Here is a 21956-nt window from a genome sequence, read left to right as displayed (position 1 = left end):
TACAACTGATCAGGGCCAGAGAATGTAATTTCTGGAGGGTATGCTACGGCCCGTTCATGTAGCACGAGAAAGCTGTTAGGCTGTGGCCAATATTTCCCAAGGCCTGGAGGCGGGCGGCAGAGTCCAATTGCGGGAGATCCGACTTAGGCGACCTGCTTCTAAGCCAAGAAGCAAAAAGCCTCGCTTAAAAGGCCATCCTCTTCAATAACAATTTGTGCCATAGTCGCCAGTACGAGATAAGTTGAACGCTTGCAGGGTTGGGATGGTTTGGTTGAATGGGTAGTGGGCTACCAAGACCCAGTTAACAAAGTACCGTCATGTTAGGACAGGGGAGTTGGTGCCACTTAGTGATGTAGGCTCCAGGGCATCCTTGTACCTACCTAGGTAGTACATACATGCATCTGTAACTACCAGGTACATGTACATAAGCTGTGGTCTGATCTGCTGGGGGTTGAGGACATACACCTGCGAGATTAATGGCAGTCCAGCTCGGAGGCCTGTTGCACCAGACACCATGAAATCTCATGATTTGGGCCTATGCTTGACTCGCATGCGAGTTTCTTGACCAGCCTTTGCGGCCACGTATAAATGTTCCTTTCAAACACCAACTTGCTTATGGGAGCCCGCTCCAAAGCCCTCAGCTACATATACAAGCTTGTAGTCACTACCGAGTCTTGCCAGCTTACACGTCGGCTAAGACGTAAGTCACTGTCGTTTACTACATGTCCATCCACACGAGGCCTGTGCGGCACAATCAAAGATGTAGGTTTTCGAGCTGCAATACGGATTACAATCGCGGCCCTCAGCGGGGTGGGCGTGTTCCGATAATCCAATCATTCCCATCTAATCAATCATATCAATCATATCAATCATGTTGTGCTCTATGTACACGTAAGCTGGATTAGTAGCACCTTGGCACCGTGGCACCCAAAGACAGCAACGCAATAAGCGCGCACCGTCAGATGAGGAGCTACAACAACCACGATATATCCCGTACTTTCGTGCATTATAGCCTCAGGTGGAATGAGCGCTCGGTTTCTTCCCAGTCCCTGGTTCCTTGCTTACTATTTGCTGTGAATTAGCGCAGTTGTTCCCCTCCCTGGTTCTTTATCATTCTTTAACTCGACCACTTCTCTCCTTTAGCGTCCCCATCGCTCTTTGCCTCATGTTTTCCCGGGCCGAAGAAGTACATGTAACCATAAAATGGATGTCCGACGTTCTGGCAACGGAAGACGTCATAAACATCGATCTGCTCAAGGTAGACGTGGAAGGTGCAGATGTTCCTGTGCTTAAAGGTATTAGTGGTCATCATTGGGCCAGTATACAGAATGTCGTTCTTGACACTTGCGACTGAAGCGGCACCCGGGATAAGCTGACTGGTTTGCTCAATTCAAAGAGCCTCGTTGTCGAAACTAATCGTACCGAGGCAGACTGGATTCCGAAAGGGGCTCGGTTTTATACCGCTGTCTCTCGACGCACTTAGTTACGTGGCAGCAAATTGCATAATATAAACATATAGGCTTTATAGAGATACACTCTCTATGCTCTCCTACCCACACCACAGCCTGGGTTGCATAAAGCAATTTAATCCTTATCTGGCCCCTCTGCGGAGCCTAATATGTTTTCGCATAGTCGAATCAGAGTAGAACGGGCCGAATGTTTTATGCATTGACGCCATGATGTCTTGTCCTGTAAGCGTTTGTTGAGATGTGGTGTCTGGATGATCGGCTCTACCAATTGTTGCAGCAACTCTGAGATATTCTAGATGCGAGCCAGAGTTGCAGATGTTCTATCACATGCCTTATTACCTGTTCTGGGCGAGTGCATGTTCGGAAGGCCAGCATAAGTACGGTAACCAGGCCAAATAGACCCCCAGTGTCATGCCATAGTAGAAGGTTGCCAAGACCTTGTATGGTGGGTTTAGTCATCTACCTTGGGGACCACGGTGTGTACAGTACATGCCATCATCAAGACAAAATCACGGGCGGGGCTGCGGAAGTTCTTCTCCATCCCGGGTTCATGTAGATTGCAGGCTATGGGTGGCTAGTCGGTTTACGCACGGTTACTTGGAATTACGTATTGCTGCAGCATGTCTATATGCAACTACCTAAGTAGATACATACACTTCCCAAGGTAGACGAAAAGGATATTTACATACGGTGCTAGAGCTCCACTTGCAAGCAAGACGAAATGCCTCACGGGATGCTAAGCAGTGAGGATCATCTTATCAATCTGATCACTACAGAGTTAAAGTGGGGACGAGGGCCGCGCTAGCGCATAAGGTTATAGGCGCCACTTGTAGCTGGCCACGCCAGGAGGTGTACATAAAAAGCTGTCTGGTGCATTCAAGGGTCAAGTTTGTTTTCTGACTGCTAGCAATGAATAACAGGGCAGTATAGTGACAAGGTCCAGCATAACTAGCACCTTGACCTGTGGATTTTTATGCAAGGCTATACAATCTTACTGTCCCCTGTATAATGGATACAGGTCTGGATCGCGAAACAATCCACAGAGCAATTATATCATGGCCTGTTCGGGGCAGCTTCTACGGGGATTTGATCGCTGTGCCAGGTGTATGTATGTACTGACGCATACTACATGCCGGGTAGCATGCGTGTGGCCAACGCGCCGTAGGTATGCCCTTCTCAGAGGACCCTTATTGTGACAGTTGCGGCCATAGGCCAGATTTTGTTTTTAACGAGGCTGTCCTATCTTACAAATAGACTATTTCCGTACAGAATCGAACGTAGAGTTCGCCTCTCGGTTATCACCGCCTCCAAGAAGCAACCAAAAACTCACAGCTCAGCACAAGTCTTTCGCGTGGATTAGAAATGGCAGAGCCGAAGCGCGTACTATTGCTCACAAACTCCGAGCTGGGTCAAGCCAATGTGTTCTTAGCAGCTACCTATGAGCTGTTGCAGCTCGATGCTACAGTTACGATCTACATTTGCTCATTTGCACCACTTGGAAAATCGGTATCGTCTATTCGTGACCTGAACAATACTGGCACGGCAGATAGTAGGCTGAATTTTATTGAGCTGTCCGGTCCGTCGTGGAAGGATGCTCTCTTTGGCCGCCCAGAGCACCAGTTTCAAGAACTTTGTGCTATTCGCCCGACTGTCTGGAACGTCTCTAAAGCCGCCAAGCTCACGCGCATCGCGTGCCCTTGGACCACTGATGAGCTTTGCAGCTTGGTAAAACAGCTGGAAAAGATTATTCAGGACCTAGATCCGCATATTACCATTGTGGACAACCTCTTCACTCCAGCAGTCACAGTTTGCTACAAGCTGAAGCCACGGTGGGCCGTTTTATCTCCAAACACTTACAAGGAGTTTGCGTTGGCCGCTCAGCCGGATCGCCAGTACTACTGGAAGTACCCTCCGTAAGTTTTGTTCCCCAATCTCAGTTGGTCGCTTTGTCACTCATTCTGGTATTTTTTTGCCCCAGCCCGAGATCAACGATTCCTTTCCCTGTTCCATGGTATCAAATGCCCCTGGTATACTACATGGTGCGCAAAATGTACCTAAATCACAATGATCCATTCATGGGGCAGCATGCAGAAGGGATGAAGGCAACCATAGACACTGAGTATGCTGACTGGGCTTACATCTCCATCGTCCCTCCGGAAGGTTTGAAGATCCTGCTTGCCACCCGCCCCGAAATCGACTTCCCTTTTGATGTGTTGCCCAAACATATGATTCCATGCGGACCAATAGTCAGGCCATCCATGCCACTGGTAGATGCAGATCCTGAGCTGGCAAAGTGGCTGACGAAACGACCGACGATTCTTGCCAACCTGGGTACTCATGCAACGTATGACAAGCAGCACGCCATGGAAATGGCCGGAGCTCTAGATATTGTACTAAAAGCTGCAGAGAAACTCAACAAGCCTCTTCAAATATTGTGGAAGCTCAATAGGCAGAGCGATTTTGATCTGTCTGATGACACCTTCAAGAGTTTTGGCGTGAAATGGAACGACTCCGTGCGGGTTACTACATGGATAGATGTTGAGCCTGTGAGCATTCTTGAATCTGGATATGTCATTTGCTCCGTGAATCATGGAGGCGCGAATTCCTTCTTTGAAGCTGTGAGGTAAAGTGGTCTCGGGTCTCGCTATCCCCAGTCACTGGAACGCAATAGACTAACAAACATGTCAGTGCCGGCGTGCCACAGATAATTCTGCCTGTATGGGGCGATACGTACGACTTTGCGAAGCGGGCGGAATGGCTTGGCATTGGCAAATTTGGGAGCCCAAAGCATGCACCAAAAGTGAACTCAAAAGAGTTAGCAAAAATCCTAAAGCAAGTCATTCTGGGACCACAAGCAGCGCAATTTAGGGAGAAGGCTACTGGTTTTGCCAAGATCTGCAGGGAAAACGGCGGCGGGAGGCGCATCGCAGCACAGAAGATTTTGGAAATGCTCTAGTCATGTCGGAGCCTTGGGTTCGAAGTATATACCTACCTTGTCTCTTATTGGAATTTGTTTCAAAAAAAAAAAAAAAAAGTCGAGTAGAGTATCTGCGCAAGAACACATGCAGACAATGCAGGATTGTAGCAACAAACGGCTTATATGGGTTTCGGATGTTATTGGTTTCTATTTATTGAGTGGACTACAACTAGCGAAAAGTTTCCCTTACGAAACCCCCGTTATTTTATACCGAAAACGAGCCTTTTAACTAAACGCTATTTATTGAAGCATTTGTTGCATTGCGTTAAGCCTATAACTCTCGTTTGTCTCGAGCAAATCAGAATGTCGTCCTTGGTCGACAATTCTTCCGCCATCGACGACGAAAATCATGTCGGCTTGGTGGACCGTGTGCAGACGATGTGTAATTGCCAACACTGTTGTGTCTTTGGAGGCTCTTTGAAGGCCCTTCTGCAGTTCAGCCTCTCCTGCTGCGTCAAGTGCGCTCGTGCTCTCGTCGAGTAGCAACAACCGCGGCCTCCTCACGAGAGCACGCGCAATGGCTATACGCTGTTTCTGGCCTCCGGAGAGGCGAGACGCGGACGGTCCACATTGCGTATTATAGCCATCAGGCAAGGCCATTATCTCATCGTGGATATTGGCCACACGGCAAGCTTCTTTAATCTCGGCGTTTGAGGCCTCATGACCAGGTACCGCACCCAAGGCCACATTGTGAAGTACCGTTCCATCAAACAGAGCAGGGTCCTGGGGCACCTAGGCAATACTGCTGCGGAACGAGTCAGGGAGCTTAGCAATGTCCAGGCCATCAATCAGAACAGCGCCAGCCGTGGGTTCATAAAGTCGCTGAACCAGGTTCATGGCTGTACTTTTTCCAACCCCAGATGGGCCAACCAAACCGACGAATTGTTTCGGCTTGATGGTAAAAGATACATTGTCCAGTACGGAAATATCTCGGTTACCCGGGTAGGCAAATGATACACCGTCGAAGGTCACCGTGGCGCCAGATTTCCCAGACGTAGCTGTTGGATCAGGTTCCTTTGTTTCGACGGCTGCTTCCGCATCATGACGCTAATTAAGTTCTTGGGGACTAGAGCCCATGTGAACGATAGCCATGACCCGCGATATAGCAAGGCAAGGTCTAGAAAGCTCCGGAGCAAGAGTAAACATTGTTCCCCAGAGTTGAGCGCTAGTTAGCATGACTACTAAGATAATTAGCAGGTCTCTCTGTGTGTATTTTCCTTTCATGATGAGTTGTGAACCCCACCAGTAGGTTAAGCCGTTTATAAAGGACGAGACGGTATGCGATATAGCAAGCAGGATATTGGTCAGCGCAGCAGACCTTACGATTTGTTTCGCTGAAGGCTCTAGAAGGCGTTTGTAAAATAACATATACGTCCTTTCAAGGGAAAGAGTCGCCACAGAGCGGATGGATTGGATTGCCTCAGTAGCCAAAGAATTCGCCGTCGAGAAAGCTTCATGGTGGCGTTCCTCGAAGCGGGCTTGCATGCGTAGCTGCATAAATCCAGATCCTAGCAGGATCGGAATCGTGACAAGAGCCACAAGAGCAATTTTCCACGCATACACATTAGATATAACGACTGCAATGATAATGTTGACACAGATGACAAACACTGTGCCAAAAGTAGAGCCGCTGAAACTGCCAATGGCCATACAGTCTTTGGTGATGATGGACAGCAGCCGGGACGGCGTGCGACCTTCCGATATATGCCATCGAGCTTCTGCTCCAACAATGATCGGAAAGATAACTGCCGCAACGTGTAAAGTATTCTCTCTCCAATAACACCGAAACCCCACCAGGCGAGGAAATTGGCAATCAGCTCAACGGCGCCGAGCATGAATATTAAACCCCCAAATAGTCGACCCATTGATAGAATACGCTGGACAGTGCTCTGGCAAGGATTCAGAGGACTAACTGTGTAACCAAATATCAGACCAGAGCCAGAGAATGTTGCACCAACTATGGTGGCCGCGACCATTGCCAAAAAGACCCAACCTAAAGATGGCCGGATCAACCAAGCAATGCCTCTCACGACACTGCTAAATGGTTGAGGTGGAGTGTTATCAGCTTCGTCTGAGGTTTCGATTGTGCTGTCAGCCGCTGCTTTCTTCTGACTTCCCTCGTCCTTCTCGGTAGGTGTCTCTTTGACCTTATCGTGTAAGTCAGCAAGTGACGCACTATCGCGTGACTCTACTTCTGCCACACTGCCGGTTGTTCTCAACTTTTGTAGTTGAATGAGATGGGCAAACTTGCCGCCTTCCACGGCCATGAGCTCATCATATGTGCCTCGTTCGACAACTCCACCGGCCTCTAGCACGATGATGTTTGTCGGCGCCTCGAATTGTTGAGAGTCGGTGGGCAATGGATATTACTTTTCTTTTTCCTGTAACTACCGCATGCTCAATAGCGGCTTGCATTTTTTTCTCACTGGCTGAATCGACGCTTGCAGTGGCCTCATCCAAAATCAAGATTTCAGGGTCTCGGATCAGGGATTGGGCCAAGGCTATCCGCTGTCGCTGTCCGCCGCTAACGGATGTGCCCCGAGGCCCAACAGACGTTCCGTGGCCAGATGTGAGGCCATCTATGAAGTTGGCGGCATCTGCCTTCTCGGCTGCTTGGCGCACAAGTTGCACCATCTCGGCGAAGCCTGCACCCTGAGATGACGCCCAGGTCATGGCGTTCTTGCCCTTGCTTGCTGCCTGGGCAAGTTCTGGCCTCGCAAGCAACTGTTTCAAATGCTCATGCTGGGCGTGCAGACTTGACGAGTCCGAGCGAAATGTTTTGTAGAATGGAAGAGTCGAAAAGTGACGCCGAACAGTGATCATACGTTGACCCGCCGAGATACAGGCACTAGGCCACTCTCAGGAGAAAAGCCGCTTCAACGAGATGACGTGTAATGTGCATGTATATTTCTTCATAGCTACCTAGGTAGTCTGGTGGCATGATGGCAACATCCGGTTAATCCAGTCACATCACTCCCGATATGGAAGGAGCCTTGCACATCAATATACCTAAGGGTCTGGTGTGGCTGGCTACTTGATAGTGGAGTCTGGGCGGCACGGGGTGGCGCTTTGGCGCAGTGCTGGAGGGTAGCGGTACCAGACATGTACGGAGTACGGAGTCTGGTACTTGACGATAATACCCTTGACCGGACTTGACGCAACGTGGGCCGACTGCTCCGGCCGTGGGCCGGCAACCTGGTATTTTGACGGCGCCTCTGGACATCAACCCACAACCTTCGCCTTGGTCTTGGCTCTATCAATATCTCCCTTCTAAAACATGTATTATGCCGTCCTCTCCAGCACACAACAGTAGACTGGAAACCTTGGCCCGATACCCGCGCTCCCTTCAACAATGAAGAAGAAGCGCATTCTCTTCATCACCAATGCTGAGCTTGGACAGGCCAATGTCCATCTCGCAGTCATCCAATGGCTTCAGTCCAACGCCTCCGACATTGATCTGCACCTGTGCTCGTTCCCTTCTCTGCAGCCACTTATAGACGCACTCAACGAAACTGCCCTCTCCCCGGACGCGCGAGTCACTTTTCACGAATTGTCAGGCCCTACATGGAAAGAATGCCTCTTCTATCGCCCCGAGCACCAATGGCAGGAAATATGCAGCCTGCCTCCAACGATCCGGACCGTCTCTCGCGCTGCGCCGCTGATGCCCCGTGTTGCATGCCCTTGGAGCGCTGAAGAGTTGCTTGATCTCATTCTGCAAGTAAAGAACATTATTCAGACTGTTGATGCAAACCTCGTCATGGTTGATAATCTGTGTACCCCAGCCGTCACCGCGTGCTACGACCTCAAGCCAAGGTGGTCCATTCTGTCACCAAATACCTACCGCGAATTTATCCTTGGCAGTCAGCCTCGTTACGAGTCTTTCTGGAAGCATCCCCCGTACGTCCAAAACCACCCTACATCTTTATCTTATATCGCCCAAGCCGGCCCTTTCCTAACCATGACTGACGCAAGAGTATGGAGGAAAGAACAGCTTCATTTATGCCCTATCCTTTGCCGCTCTACTTGATCCCAGCGGCTCTGTACCATCAGAGACAATGGAGAAAGAACCCCCATAGCGATTGGATACATAGTGTTGCCATGAGCATTTGGGAGAAGACGGAGATTTACTATTCCGACTGGGGCAGGGTGTCCTTTGAACCGCCCGAGGGTTTGAAAGTTTTTCTCCCAAGCAACTGGACGGTTGACTTTCCCTTTTCCGTTGTTCCAGACCACATTATTTCTTGCGGGCCTATTGTTCGGTCAGCAGCACCATTAAAGGAGTCTGACCCGGCATTGGATGCATGGCTACGGCGCCGGTCAACCGTATACATCAACTTGGGAACACATTTCCTCTATGATGATAAAGGAACCATGAGCTTGGCAGTTGCCATTAAGTCGCTTTTAGATGCAGCAACAGAACAAGAAGAAGACATTCAGGTGTTATGGAAGCTCAATAAGGGCGACAAGAAATCCGACTGCGACTACTCTCCCTTGCATCGGAAGATCAACTACGGTTACGATGATCGAGTTCGTATCGTCGACTGGCTTGTAGCCGAACCTATTTCTATCCTCACGTCAGGTTCCGTAGTCTGTTTTGTCAATCATGGCGGCGCAAATAGCTATTTTGAAGCAGTAAGGTTCGTTATTGCGATTCTCTTTCCACCCTTCTTCCATTAACTTTAACTAATTTATTACATATTATATACTAGTGCCGGAGTGCCTCAGGTAGTCCTCCCCGTGTGGTTTGATACTTACGATTTCGCACGTCGCGTCGAGTACTTTGGGATTGGCAGGATAGGAAATCGCCAGACCGCGCCGAAATGTTCAGGGAAAAGAGCTTTCACCAATTCTCAAGCAAGTCATCCTGGGAAAGCAGGCTACAATTATGCGAAGCAAGGCCGCTGCAATAGCGGAAACTTGCAAGTCTAATGGCGATGGGTGCTCAGTCGCGGCGCAAGGCATTCTCAACTTATTACTTTCTAAGACGGGGGCCTGACGGTCATGCAATATAGAAGTACTGCCCATGGGAATCTAGACTGCTTGGCCGCTTGACCGCTTGGCCAAGTACACCGCATCCCCTCTATGCGAGGCAGTTGCAAACTTCGTCTTAGTTATGAATATACTAGTTCTCTTCGGCAAACGTCCGATGCAGGCCCTTTAAACCGTGCTGGGAGCAGAAAAGCCTGCCAAAGTCGCGGTACTTAATGAGACATGGATGGATTAGCAGAATCTCTTGGCACATTGACAGGCACCACCGACCACTTCATGCTCAACTTGTCTGGAGCTCGACCACATGACATGGCATGCATCAAAGCTGGTCTTTTTTTTTTTTTTTTTTTTTTTTTGCTCCTAGTTTACTATGCCAACTTCAATGTCAGCTGATGGTACAATGACGACCCACCAAAGGGGAATAAAATGTCTGGTGGAGGCATCACACCGGCTCGCTCTGCAAAACCACCTCTTCCGCTGGACAATACGCCGTCGTTTAAGACCACACCATCCCCACCATCTCGAGCACCAGACATTAATCGATGTCTGGTTTTTGCACGAATGACAGTCGTAGGCTACAGCTCCACACCACTACGGAGTAGTTTAATTTAATCTGCTCAATCTTATCTGATCCTACCTTGCTTCCATGGCTCTAGTGGGACGCACTCGTCGCAAGATTTAAGCCCACTTGATGATTTGGCCGTATCAGTACTAGATACTCAAACTTGGCATTCCCAACCGGCCTAAAATCTCGTTCTGAAGTCTTGGCAGACGTGTTACCACCGAAGAAGACGCCGATCCGTTCTGGTTTACAGGTCGCAGAACCATCAGTACATCCTGGGCTCTTTCCATCAACAAAGAGACATGTACACCAGATTTAGAGCTTAAGTTATGGTTTCTCATCTAATAAAAATACAGACGTTAATACCACATCCTCTATGTAGGCAAATAGTTCTATAGTAATAACTACGCAAGAAGGTAGCTCCTTTGCCTAGAAATGCTTAGGAGACAGCCTAAATTCGTGTTAGTCTGCTAGATCACGCGATTCTATGAATCTGATGAGGCAGCCGGTTTTCACACCACCACATCTTCTATCTAATAGACAAACCACTATACCCCTGTAATAAATTGCAACTAAAACCTAACTGCATGAGAATTTAGGTAAGATAATAGAAGAAGCTAATTATAAGTTTTAATAATAAAAATATTCTATCTATTTTCCTACCTAGATGTTAATAATTTGCAAGGCAGACTGCGTTAAACCCGCTTAGCTAGGCAACCAGTATGTTACATACAGGTAAAGCAGTGTATAATCTAGGGCCTAAAGGTTATTTACTTCTCTGTGGCATCTTATGATGTTAAATTGGCTACAGACTATTTGTGACTTTGCGCGAGAAAAATTGCTTCCCGTACGCCTGCGTTCACGCAGGGGAGTTACAAGTAAATCAGTCTATTAATAAAGTTAATAAGGAGATAAGCTAATATTATAGCGGTAGTAATAATTAATTAACTTACTAACGCGCATACCTTATATAGCTATTTACGTCTGCGACATAATAAAGTACAAATCTAAGGTAGGCATAAGAAAAGACGGAAAAGGTTAATATCTAAGGTCACAAGATTGCGGCCAATTAGAGTGTGGCTTTGCCCACCCATCTCGCTGCGCGGGTGCCTAGCTTACCCAGCCGCGCGACACATACCTATAAAGCTTACCCTGCTCACCCTAAGGTCGCGCGACGTCGCGCGATTCGCTGGAGAGGGAGAGCCAAATCCGCAAGTTCCTCGGGGTCCCGTTTTTGTCATCCATGTCACCCTTAACATTTGCGTTTTACTTTATCGTTTTGGTTATAATCCTAAACTTGCTCTTACCTATTTGCTACCACTATTTCCAGTTAACCGTGCGGGTAGAAATAGGAGAAAATAGAACCCAAAAAAAATGGTATTAGTTAAAGTAAACTAAGCCCTAGGGTCCCAATGCTGTATCCTATATTAAGCGAGAATAAGCAGGAAATAAAGCGCTAAGAAGGAAGTTTTTTGGTTATAAAGGCATAATATAGGGTAATATTACTAAGAAAGATGCTATTACTAAGATCTAGCATTTACCTAGAGTATATAACTTTACGTAATGCCTCTAGCCATAATATAGTTATATATATAGGGCATATTATTGCTATATAGCTATTTAATAAGCTATAGTGCTAACTCTAAGGCTACCTCTATTCTATTAAATATAACTCTCTACTATCCTTTATAGTTCTTAAAAATAACTTAGCTTACCTAATTCTTAGTAATATTTTTATTTTGTGTGTAATCTAGCTAATATAGCATATATTGCTAAATTAATTTGTGATTATCTAGGTCTTCTATTTCTGAGAATAGCAGCATCCTAAAAGTAGTAATAAGTTAATAGAAAAGTAATTATTATAAGATTCTTATATATGCTTAATAAGGTTTTCTATCTAGAGGTAAAATGCCAGCCTAATACTTAGTTTGCTAAAGATTTAGTGTATTCTTAGTTGTATATAAATTGCTATTACTCTAGCTTACCTAAGGAGAACATATAATAAGATAAGGTTTCTTACGCTCTAGTTTCTATTTTTTAATATGATTTTTTAAGTTCTTATTAATTAGGCAATTGCTATTTATCTATAGACTTAAAAAGTATCCCTTAACTATATATATATTAGCGCTAATATTAATCTAAAATATATCTATAAAGCTAATATTATCCTGAAGTAGTTTATCTTAAGTTTAAAGGGGAGACCTATTATTAAACCTAAGTAACCTTTTCTTAGGAACTAGTTCTTTGCCCTAGTCTAGAGACTTATTATATAGATTAGGCACAGTATAGTTCCTAAAGCCTAAATATACGCTATTATACTTCTCTTTGCAAACTAACTATATAGTACTAAGAACTAGACCTCTATTAGTAGTAGGTATTTAATATAACTAACTAAATATTACTAATAGATCTAAGAGTATTAAATAATACTGCTTTTTATTATAACTCTCTCTAAGGATTTTAGATTCCTAAAGGTAATTTTAAATTTATTAGTTATTAGGCTTAGCTAATATAGCTTTAATTATCTGGGATTTACCTTCTATAATTAGACAGCAAATTTAGAAGAGTATAATATGAAAGAAAGTTAATATTAAAAAGTTACATTAATATTATGCTATTAAGAGATATATTCTAGTATTATCTTGCCTTAAGAGATATAAATATTAAAACTATAGACTACTAGACTAGTTATATATCCTATTTTTATAGCTATATATAATATATCTCTATACTATATATTTATGTCTTTATGTTTAGCACACTATATCTAATATGCTCTAATGTAATATATACCTATAGCGCCTAACTAAAGCAATATACTAGCCTAAGACGCAGGAAATAGGCGCATTAAGCTATTATAATACTTTAGTATTATATTAGATATAAATTAATAAACTAGTAGACTATAGGCACCCTTTTTATAATATACCTTAGGATAGTATTTAATGTGATATAATGCCTAACCTCCCCCCTTTTAGGTTATAAGTTCCCAGGCTATTATGCCTCTATCGCGTGAATAAGAGTTACCAGGTCTATATAAACTAAGCACTAGCTAATAGTTATAGTGTATACTTAGCAGGATAAATAGGCTAAAGATCTATCTAGCATGTAGTTACTAGGGAAATAACTAGTTAGACTAGTATGCTAGAGTTACTTACACCTAATATTATCTTATAAGCTATTATCTAAAGCTCTTAATTATATCCTTCACATTTAAACACGCTATAGCTACTTACTATTATATCTATTACATAAAATCTAGCTCTAGGCAGCTACTATATGTTAGTCTAAGACCTCTAATATAGCCTTTTAGCACTCCTAGTAGCTAGCATAATACAGACAAATAATAATACCCCTTTCTATAAAGTATAATTATATATATATTAACTAGAGAATAGCAGAAGTTTTCCTCTAAACTAACTATTTTTAAGGCTAATAGAGATATAGAATAACACCTAAGCTACACAGATAAGCTTAATGTGTATGCTTAATATTAGCTCTAGTAGCTAACAAGCTGTCACTCTAGCTGCATTTAGCTACCTTAGTATGCCCCCTTATTGTCAATTTGGTTTTATGGCCTAGGGTTAGGCAAGCAGTAAAATTACAATATATAACTCTACTAGCACCCTATCTTAGGTATTTATTGTAGTGTTCTTTATAAACTTCTCTCCTTCTAGTTTCTCAACGCAATTTTATTTACTACTTACAATCCTAAGCAATATGCCCTCTAAAGTTATTACATGCCCAGTATGCGGTTATAAATACTCCTTAACGCAGCCAGGCTGCCCCTAGGACTGCACGCACAACAAATAATTCAACCTGTAAGCCAATTAATCTAAAGTGGCATAATTTATACTTACACTAAACACCTCTCTAAGCTTCTTAAGCAGCAGGGGGGTTAGGGCCTAGAGGCATTTTAATATCTGTAATAGAGGGAAGGATTAACGTGCCGTGGCGGGAACACAGTTATAGCAAAGGAACAAATCAGCTACATCGCCCATATTATTTGGTATTTATAAGACTAATTAGATCAATCTACTCCTTGTTTTTGTGCATTGTCTCTAATAGCTAGGTTACATTATTAACTTTCCTAATAAGCGCCACTAACAGCCTAGGGCGCTGGAAAAACTTAGACTTAAACTCCTCTAGATAAAACCTAGCGTATTCCCAATTAAGAACAGCCTTAACCTTTAAGTTCACCGGGTTAATAATAATATTATGCGCAGAAAAGTTATTATGACAGAAGATAAGGTCTTTTAACTCTCTAGGTTTTATCTTCTATACTAGACGCAACAACTTTATTATGATTTAGTACGGGGGAATAACCTATATGTGGAATATTAGCCCTAAAGTCTTTAAAGGAAGAGAAAGCTCATAATGCTTAATAGCCCGCCCTATATATTAGATTTTAAGTTCCTTAGAGTATCTACATAGCTATCTAACTCCAATTTAATTGTCTTACGTTGCTCTAGTTAAAGCTTAGCTATCTTTACCCCTTTAATATACTCTATTACTAAGTAGACTGCTTAATTATCTTTAAAGCAGCTATATAGTTTTAGCACAGGAATATCTATTTTCTTAGCAATAAATTGTAATGCTACAGCTTTATTTAAAATACACTTATAGCTAAAGCAAGATATACTTAGTATACCTACAAACGGGTTATACTGCTATTTAGACGGATAAAGGCTATACTTAATAAATAAGCTCTTAGGATAGAAATATTTTCGTTTGTGCATAATACTAACATAATCTTTTTTGCGTTAGGCATTAAGCATATGGTTTATAATGGGAGATATAGCTTTAATATTTAAAATCCCTCTAAATAGTTAGCTATATATATAAAGAAACTAGCTGGGTGTTTATTAAAAACATGCAGGGAAGGCACAATATAAAAAGAACTTAATACCACTTATTTGCTCTACCCTCCCTTATTTCCCTCTACTGCTAGCATGCAACGTATACGCTTACAAAACACAAATAGAAAGTCTTACCTAGGACTACAGCAAATCAAAATACCCTAGTGCTATTTTATTGCGCTAATTAGACAACAAAAATAGTGCATAATACACCAGACTATTAGATTTACACACGCTTAGAGAGGCCTATTTTTGTACTGCACCTATAACATAAAACCTAGCTCTAGGCAGCTATAGTTAAACCAGCGATTTATAGTAGAGATAAGACAGCACTAGCTTGGGTATTAGTTTGTGCGTGACAACAAACAAAGAAGTTAGGCAGCTAGGTCCTTTGCAACCGTATTATAGCTTACAGGCCTTACGTTATTATTACCCAATTAATAGAGAGACTTAAGTAATCTATTTTTATCTATGCCGTGGTAAATCAGGTAATATCCTACATAAAATCACAGAGTAGTCGTATAGTGTGTATTATTCTATAACCTTTTATAGACGGATTAATATATACTCTTTTAAGTTCCTAAGTTACTATATATACTATATCTTATGAATATTATACTTAGGGCTACTATAATTTGCAAGGGTGTAAATAGGCTTTACGCTTAACTTAAACTTAGCACTATTAGTTATTCCTTTAAAGAATCCCTTTCTAAGCTAGCTTCTTAATTATTCCATGAATTTAAAACTAAGTACTAGTAATAATTTAGTATTAAGCTAGGAGATATAGGTACTACCTTTATTTTAAACCTAGTATTACTGCGGAATAAAGCTAGTTTAATATCTTAACTAAGTATTAATATTTATAGTTTTTAGCTATTTAGACTGCTAGTTTCTAACTTAATAAATTATATAAGATATTTAAGCTAATAGTATTAGAATTTAACTAAAGCATTTACTTAGAGATATAGGTAAATATACTTAGTTTAAGGCTAGCTAAGCTTTATAATTTATCTATATCCTTATATTTTAGGCGCTACTTATTTGCATGTTTAGCTATCTAGTTAATAATAATACCCTTAGCTTTTATAGACAATTTACTATCTTATCTATAATGCCTTTATTTTGGTAATTTATTCTTTAACTCCTTTAACCTCTTATAGGCAACTCTATAGAGAATTTTCTCTATATAATATTAGCATTCTACTACTTCTAAGCATATATAGAGCTATATACCCCTTTAGCATCTAGTTTAGTTATATAACTCTATTAGATTAGGTCTAATTAGACGCAACTTATCTAGATTTTAGATTATCTATTTATTAATTACATTTATTATGTCCATAGGGAGCCTATAGTGCACCTTTCCGTCTATTTCCTTACTGTAAGCTTTAGTTAACTAAATAGAAACTTACTCTATATCACATTAGTAACCTAGCCTTATATATCTAGGGAATAAGATGTATAGTATATACCTAGCTTTAGGTTATTTTATCTATATAATATCTCTTTCTCTAGTTATAAAGAGTAGTAGTTCTTCTTGTGTAAGACTTATAATGCTAATAGCGCATTAATAGGTAGTTATTATCTACCTCTATAAATGCTCTTACCTTTCTAATACTGCACATTTAAAAACCACAATTTAAGTTACCTTAAGAAGATCTATATCTTGTGATTCTTATTAATTACTTTCTTTAAACTATCTATTTCTCTAAGTATAGGATAAGGGTTTATTTTATAGGTAGCCTATAGTTTATCCTTTACGTCCTTTATGTAAGACTGTAAGAGAAAGAGCTTCTATAAGAGAAGAATACTATAAGCAAATTTAACCAATAAGAATGCTTATATATTATTAGTAATTGTACCATGCCTTAAGAAGCCCAAGATGAATTACCTCATACGGCCCGCGCCGCGCGAATACTTTTGGATTTGACGTGTACCAGCTGAAGATGCCTTGTCTGTCCCGTGACAGCCTGCAGTCCTGTGCAACTCGCAGCCCAGCCACGCCTTATTAACAAACCAGCATATACCGCGTATTGAATCCACTTCTACAATCTGAACAAATCCATCCTCGTCGGTCCCGAACAACTGGTCACAGTGGGAACAGCGAGGCTGCGTCAACAAAACAGACACGGCACAAACATGCCCGACCAAGGCGGACCATTCACATATCCTCCTCTTCCTCCAGATGCGGATGCTATCCGGATTCTAATATTATCAGCTGGGAATTTCAACGACCCCTTGGAGTGCATGCTCACATCAACGGCATTTGGCGAAAAACCGGCTTACGTCGCTCTGTCGTACACTTGGGGCTTCCCGTACCCTGACATGTCAGAGATGCACGTCTCGCCAGACGTTGCGGGTTCGACGGCGCCGCTACGAGGGATTTCGACCCAGAATACACCATACATCTCGAATACAGCGTTGCTCAGATTGAATAACCAACTGTTTCCAGTCGGCCCCAATCTACTACTACTCGCATTGTTACACCTACGCTCGCCAAAGTACACCCTACCTTTATGGGTCGATGCTATCTGTATCAACCAGGCAGACACGGAAGAACGAAATCGACAGGTCTCTCTAATGTCGTATATTTATACAAGAGCAATAAAGGTTGTCGCCTGGCTTGGAACACAACGGTACAAGAACATGGCTGGCCTGTTTCGCATAATGTCCCTGCAGTGGAAAGCAGGCCACACCCGGCATCTTAGAGCTACCATCGCAGAGGGTAGAGAGACAAGGTGTTCACCCCAACCAACCAAGGCAACCCTTATACGTATTTCTAAGAGTACTTATTGGACATGTTTGTGGATTGTGCAAGAGGTCTGTCTTCCTTGACTCCTCTTGTTGGCTTATAGATTGGACATCTGGACATTTGAGACGTTTCACTAGTTTTTATTTCAGTTAACGGTTTAACAGAGTTTACCGCAACCTATGCTAAAGAACATCAGGTTGATGCAACGGCTCTTTAAAACAAGAGCAAAAAGATACACCGATATGATGACTCTGGAAAATTTGATAGAAGGGTTTTGCAGCAATGTCTGCTCCGAGTTAAAGGATAAGGTTTATGGCTTGCTGGGATTTGCTAACGACATCCGCCCTTCTGTGGACCGTGACACCGGGACAATGAAACGTCTTCAACTCCACGATGCTGTAGGATATACCGACACCCATCCCATATTCAATCATTACGGCGAAATGATGAAGCTGACAGTGCCCAGGGCGAGAAGAACTCGCCCGTAATCAAAGCTGTAGGATATATAGTCGACAGAATCTTGCGGTAGCCGCAATACAGGTCCTTCGTTGCCTCGTGCTCTGCCCAGCAAGACTGGACCAGTTGCTGGCTGGACTAGTACGAAACTCGGGTGATCTGGAGATACTACGACGAATAAACGACGAATACAAGGACAAAATAATGCATTGCGCGAAAAAAATAATCCTAATTAAATGTATTTATAAATTCGTAAAGTATATTCTACTAGGCAACTATATAGCTTACTACCTCTACTATAGTCTATACTAGACAATATAAATAATGCTCACTTTTGTATTAAGCGCTATTTATTTATTTATTTATTTATTTACGCTAGTAAGCTACTTATACCTATATAACCTAGTACTCCTTTTGGCTTAGTTGTAAGGGAAAATCTATAATAGAGAGAAAACCCCTCACGCTACGTAAATAGCGCAGCTATACTTTGTCCCTAGGTAGTGGTAGAGTTCCTCCTGTTACGTAAAAGTTATTGCTTGTATAGCTAGTTATATCCCAGGTTATCTAGTGGTCCCTTGCAGGAGCTACTCTTCTGTTAGTACTATAGTAGTAGCGCGTGGGTGGCAAGGCATGTGTCTGTCTAGAGCTTGCTATTTGTCTAAAGAGCGATAGGCTGCTTGTAGCGTTTGTTGCTGTAACGGTCTAAGCGAGTATATTAACAACTAGCTAGGTAACTATTAACAAGTATCTAAAGCTAAGGAGAAAAGGAAAAGGAGAATAAGAAGGAAAGAGCTCGCAGAGCTCTTGTGGCCTTGTAAGCTTGCTTCTGCTAATCTCGCTTGTTGCTGGGGGTTACTAGTAAGTTAGTAGTAGCAAGGCTGGGGACAAAGGCGAGAGTGCAAGCCGAGCCACCATCGGGCTCAGCCCGTTACAATTGCCACCTGTAGTTGCGAGATATTAAGCGCTATTTAAAAAGGTAAAAGTATACTAAAAAAAAAGTATAAAAATAAGCTAGTTTCTCGCTCTACCTATATTGGTATCCCCTCTATTCCTCCAACTAGCTATTAAGTTTAATAAACTCAATACTAGGTTATATATCTCTCTATCTCTTACAAATATTATGAAGCTAATCGCAATTCTTGTTACGGCCCTGTTTGCTAGCCTTATTGAGGCTGCCCGGAGTGGGAGGAAGGGAAGGACTGGGGTTGCCCGGGGTGGACGGCCGCGAAGGACTGGGGCGATACCGAAGGCGAAGTATAGGCCGTATAGGCCGTTGCGTCGTTTAGATAGGCCTTTGCCAACCAACGTGGCCCGCCTGGGGCCGCTTAAGAACTCCCCGTGGGTTCGTTATAGTGCGGAACCACTTCCTGGGGTTCGTGCTAGCAATTAAGAGAATACCGAATGCTAAGCAATAAACTAACTAAATCGTGCTCTACTAGTACTGCTACTACCCCCCGGGCGGCCCTAAATATGGTGTCTGTAGTATAATAGAAAGGAGGGAGAATAAATATAAGGAAATCCCCTGTGGTGAATATGGGCCTGTAAGTTAATAGATAAGAGGCTATATATTCCAAAGCTAAAGAATACTAACTAGTTTATTTTGCTAGTGTAAGAATGATAATAATAATTATCTCTGTTATTGGTCAGGGGGGTTTGCAAAATGCGATATAGAGGGGAATTAGTGATTTCTTAGGTAGCTCTCCCCACGTACCTGTCTCCTTCTTTCCTAAGATCCAAGCGTTACGCTTAAATCCATAACAGTACATTAGAGTTATACTATTTTAGAGCGCAATAGAAAAGAGCTAGTTCTGCTACTATTATAACACTTAAACGCATTATATATCCACTGTATTCTAGTGCATATATGCAATTTATAATATCTTTAACGTTAAGTTTTTTATAAATACTAGACTGCATTAAATTTATTTAAATTTGCTTAAGATTAATTCCTAACGCTTTCTAACTATATCTATATTAGTAAGAACCTTATAATATCTACTCTATAAATTATTAGCTATAGCTTATAAAGTAGCTAGATATAAGGCGGAATTTAGGCGGTAAGAATAATATAGAGTGTATAGAATAATAGTCTAACTTAAATCACAATATTATTATAGTCTAGCTTGACTGGGCTATTGCAGGTGCTAGCTGCAGACATATCAGCAGAGCATTATTTGTAGTATAGTTAGAATAGTTCTTAGAGTTTACTTATAGTTTTAGTGTAGCTTTTTAGAGCCTACTTATAATTATAGTTTAGGTTTACCTTTTATAGTTTAGTTTATAGTATAGTATATATACTATAAATCTATAGTTATAGTTATAATAACGTTATAAAACTATAAATTGCTTTATTTTTAGATATAACTAACGTGGGTACATAACAAGCTAGCCACTATAATAAGCTAGCTACCTAATAACCCAAATAGAAGTAGTATTCTTTAAATATCTATTTCTCTACCTAAAAAAAATAGAATCTTAAGACAAAGAAAGTTAAATAATCTTAGCTAGTTAGGCTTTTTAAAGAGGCCTAAACTAAAGTATTTAAACTATTATAAAGGTCTATAATATTAGTTATAGCTTACTTAGTACTTATCTAAATAGCACTATAGCGCAATATAATACTATGCCTAACTTATAAAAACTAATAGATCTAGAGGAATTAATAATTATTTAGTATATTCTTAACCTAGATGTATAATTATTTTCTCTCTAGCTTAGGAGTATATAAGATATAGCAAGTTAACTGCTTATAAATTATAATATGCCTTCTATATAACTATAATAGGCTTTAAACTTTATTAAGCGCTATAAAGAGCTTACTATATATTTTACGCGTAAATATAACTACTAGAAGGTCTTATATAAAGATCTAAAGCTAATTAGAGACTAGTTTAAGCTTATATGTAATATAGTTATAAAATATAGCATTTTAGAGAAGGATTTCTATAACTTTAATAAGACTAGCTTTATAATAGATATAATCTTAGCTACTATAGTTATTATAAGCTTAGATAGATATAGGAAGCTAACCTTAGCTTAGTGTAAAGGTCTAGGCTTAAGCCCAGTCTTGTGTGTGCAACTGAGAGAGCCTGTATAGTGCTAGATTAAGCAGTCATAAGAGACTAGTTTAATTTGTACTCTTTTGCCGTAATAGCTAAAGGGCCGAAAGCAACTAGTATGTCTGCGGCTAGCACCCGCGATAGCCTAATCGGGCTAGACTATAACACTTAGCCAGGTAATAGAGAATAGGTTTTAGTAATTTAATCTATTAATTCTTAAGGGGAGGCTATCCTACTATTTATTATTATTATAGGGTAATATTACCTAGTAAACTAGTATAAAGATAGTATGCTACTAAAGGATTAGGTAGTCTCTATAACTTATAATAGCTAGACTATAAATAAGAAAGCTATAGATTAAATCTAGTACTTTAAAAAGTTACTTAGCCTTAAACTTATAGCGCATACTATCTTCTTATCCTAGATAGGTATAAGAGCTACTACTTAACTGCATTTAAGTTATTCTATAAAGACTATAAGATTATCACGCTAGATATGCTATCTTATTTATCTTATATTCTTTAGCTACTAGATATTAGCTATTTTAGGCTGCTTAAGAAGGCATATAGCAAAGAAATTAAAGGACTTATAAGAGCATATATAACCTATATGTAACAGTCTAAGCGAGTATATTAATAACTAGCTAGGTAACTCTAAATAAGTATCTAAAGCTAAGGAGAAAAGGAAAAGGAGAGCAATAAGGAAAGAGCTCGCAAAGCTCTTATAGCCTTATAAGCTTGCTTCTGCTAATCTCGCTTATTGCTAGAGGTTACTAATAATAAGGCTGGGAATAAAGGCGAGAGTGCAAGCCGAGCTAATACTAGGCTTAGCCC

General features: G+C 41.5%; 5 protein-coding genes across 5 annotated transcripts; 4 read left to right on the top strand and 1 right to left on the bottom strand.

Moving 5' to 3' along the window:
* Nucleotides 1-615: 615 nt before the first annotated feature.
* On the top strand, nucleotides 616-828 carry VFPPC_06883 (methyltransferase fkbM domain-containing protein; the record flags this gene model as incomplete). The annotated part of the gene is made up of 1 exon (XM_018285842.2): nucleotides 616-828. The coding sequence occupies one exon, from the start codon at nucleotides 616-618 to the stop codon at nucleotides 826-828; it is 213 nt and encodes a 70-aa protein (XP_018138663.2).
* A 2003-nt stretch (nucleotides 829-2831) lies between these two features.
* Nucleotides 2832-4425, top strand: VFPPC_06884 (UDP-glucoronosyl and UDP-glucosyl transferase; the record flags this gene model as incomplete). The annotated part of the gene is made up of 3 exons (XM_018285843.1): nucleotides 2832-3382; nucleotides 3448-4092; nucleotides 4158-4425. 3 exons carry the CDS (start codon nucleotides 2832-2834, stop codon nucleotides 4423-4425), a joined length of 1464 nt encoding a protein of 487 aa, XP_018138664.1.
* Nucleotides 4426-4686: 261 nt separating this feature from the next.
* On the bottom strand, nucleotides 4687-7119 carry VFPPC_06885 (ABC multidrug transporter protein; the record flags this gene model as incomplete). Its single annotated transcript, XM_018285844.1, has 3 exons — nucleotides 4687-5178; nucleotides 6099-6779; nucleotides 6838-7119. 3 exons carry the CDS (start codon nucleotides 7117-7119, stop codon nucleotides 4687-4689), a joined length of 1455 nt encoding a protein of 484 aa, XP_018138665.1.
* Nucleotides 7120-7798: 679 nt separating this feature from the next.
* Nucleotides 7799-9375, top strand: VFPPC_06886 (UDP-glucoronosyl and UDP-glucosyl transferase; the record flags this gene model as incomplete). The annotated part of the gene is made up of 3 exons (XM_022428534.1): nucleotides 7799-8343; nucleotides 8421-9083; nucleotides 9156-9375. 3 exons carry the CDS (start codon nucleotides 7799-7801, stop codon nucleotides 9373-9375), a joined length of 1428 nt encoding a protein of 475 aa, XP_022284094.1.
* A 7620-nt stretch (nucleotides 9376-16995) lies between these two features.
* VFPPC_18193 (heterokaryon incompatibility protein (HET) domain-containing protein) lies at nucleotides 16996-17691 on the top strand (the record flags this gene model as incomplete). The annotated part of the gene is made up of 1 exon (XM_018285846.2): nucleotides 16996-17691. The coding sequence occupies one exon, from the start codon at nucleotides 16996-16998 to the stop codon at nucleotides 17689-17691; it is 696 nt and encodes a 231-aa protein (XP_018138667.2).
* Between the last annotated feature and the right edge of the window lie 4265 nt (nucleotides 17692-21956).

The sequence above is a fragment of the Pochonia chlamydosporia genome (genome assembly GCF_001653235.2).
Source record: "Pochonia chlamydosporia 170 chromosome Unknown PCv3seq00008, whole genome shotgun sequence".
In the NCBI taxonomy this organism is placed as follows: Eukaryota; Fungi; Ascomycota; class Sordariomycetes; order Hypocreales; family Clavicipitaceae; genus Pochonia; species Pochonia chlamydosporia.
Note: the sequence above shows the minus strand (reverse complement) of the source record. Positions and strands in the feature narration are given on the sequence as shown.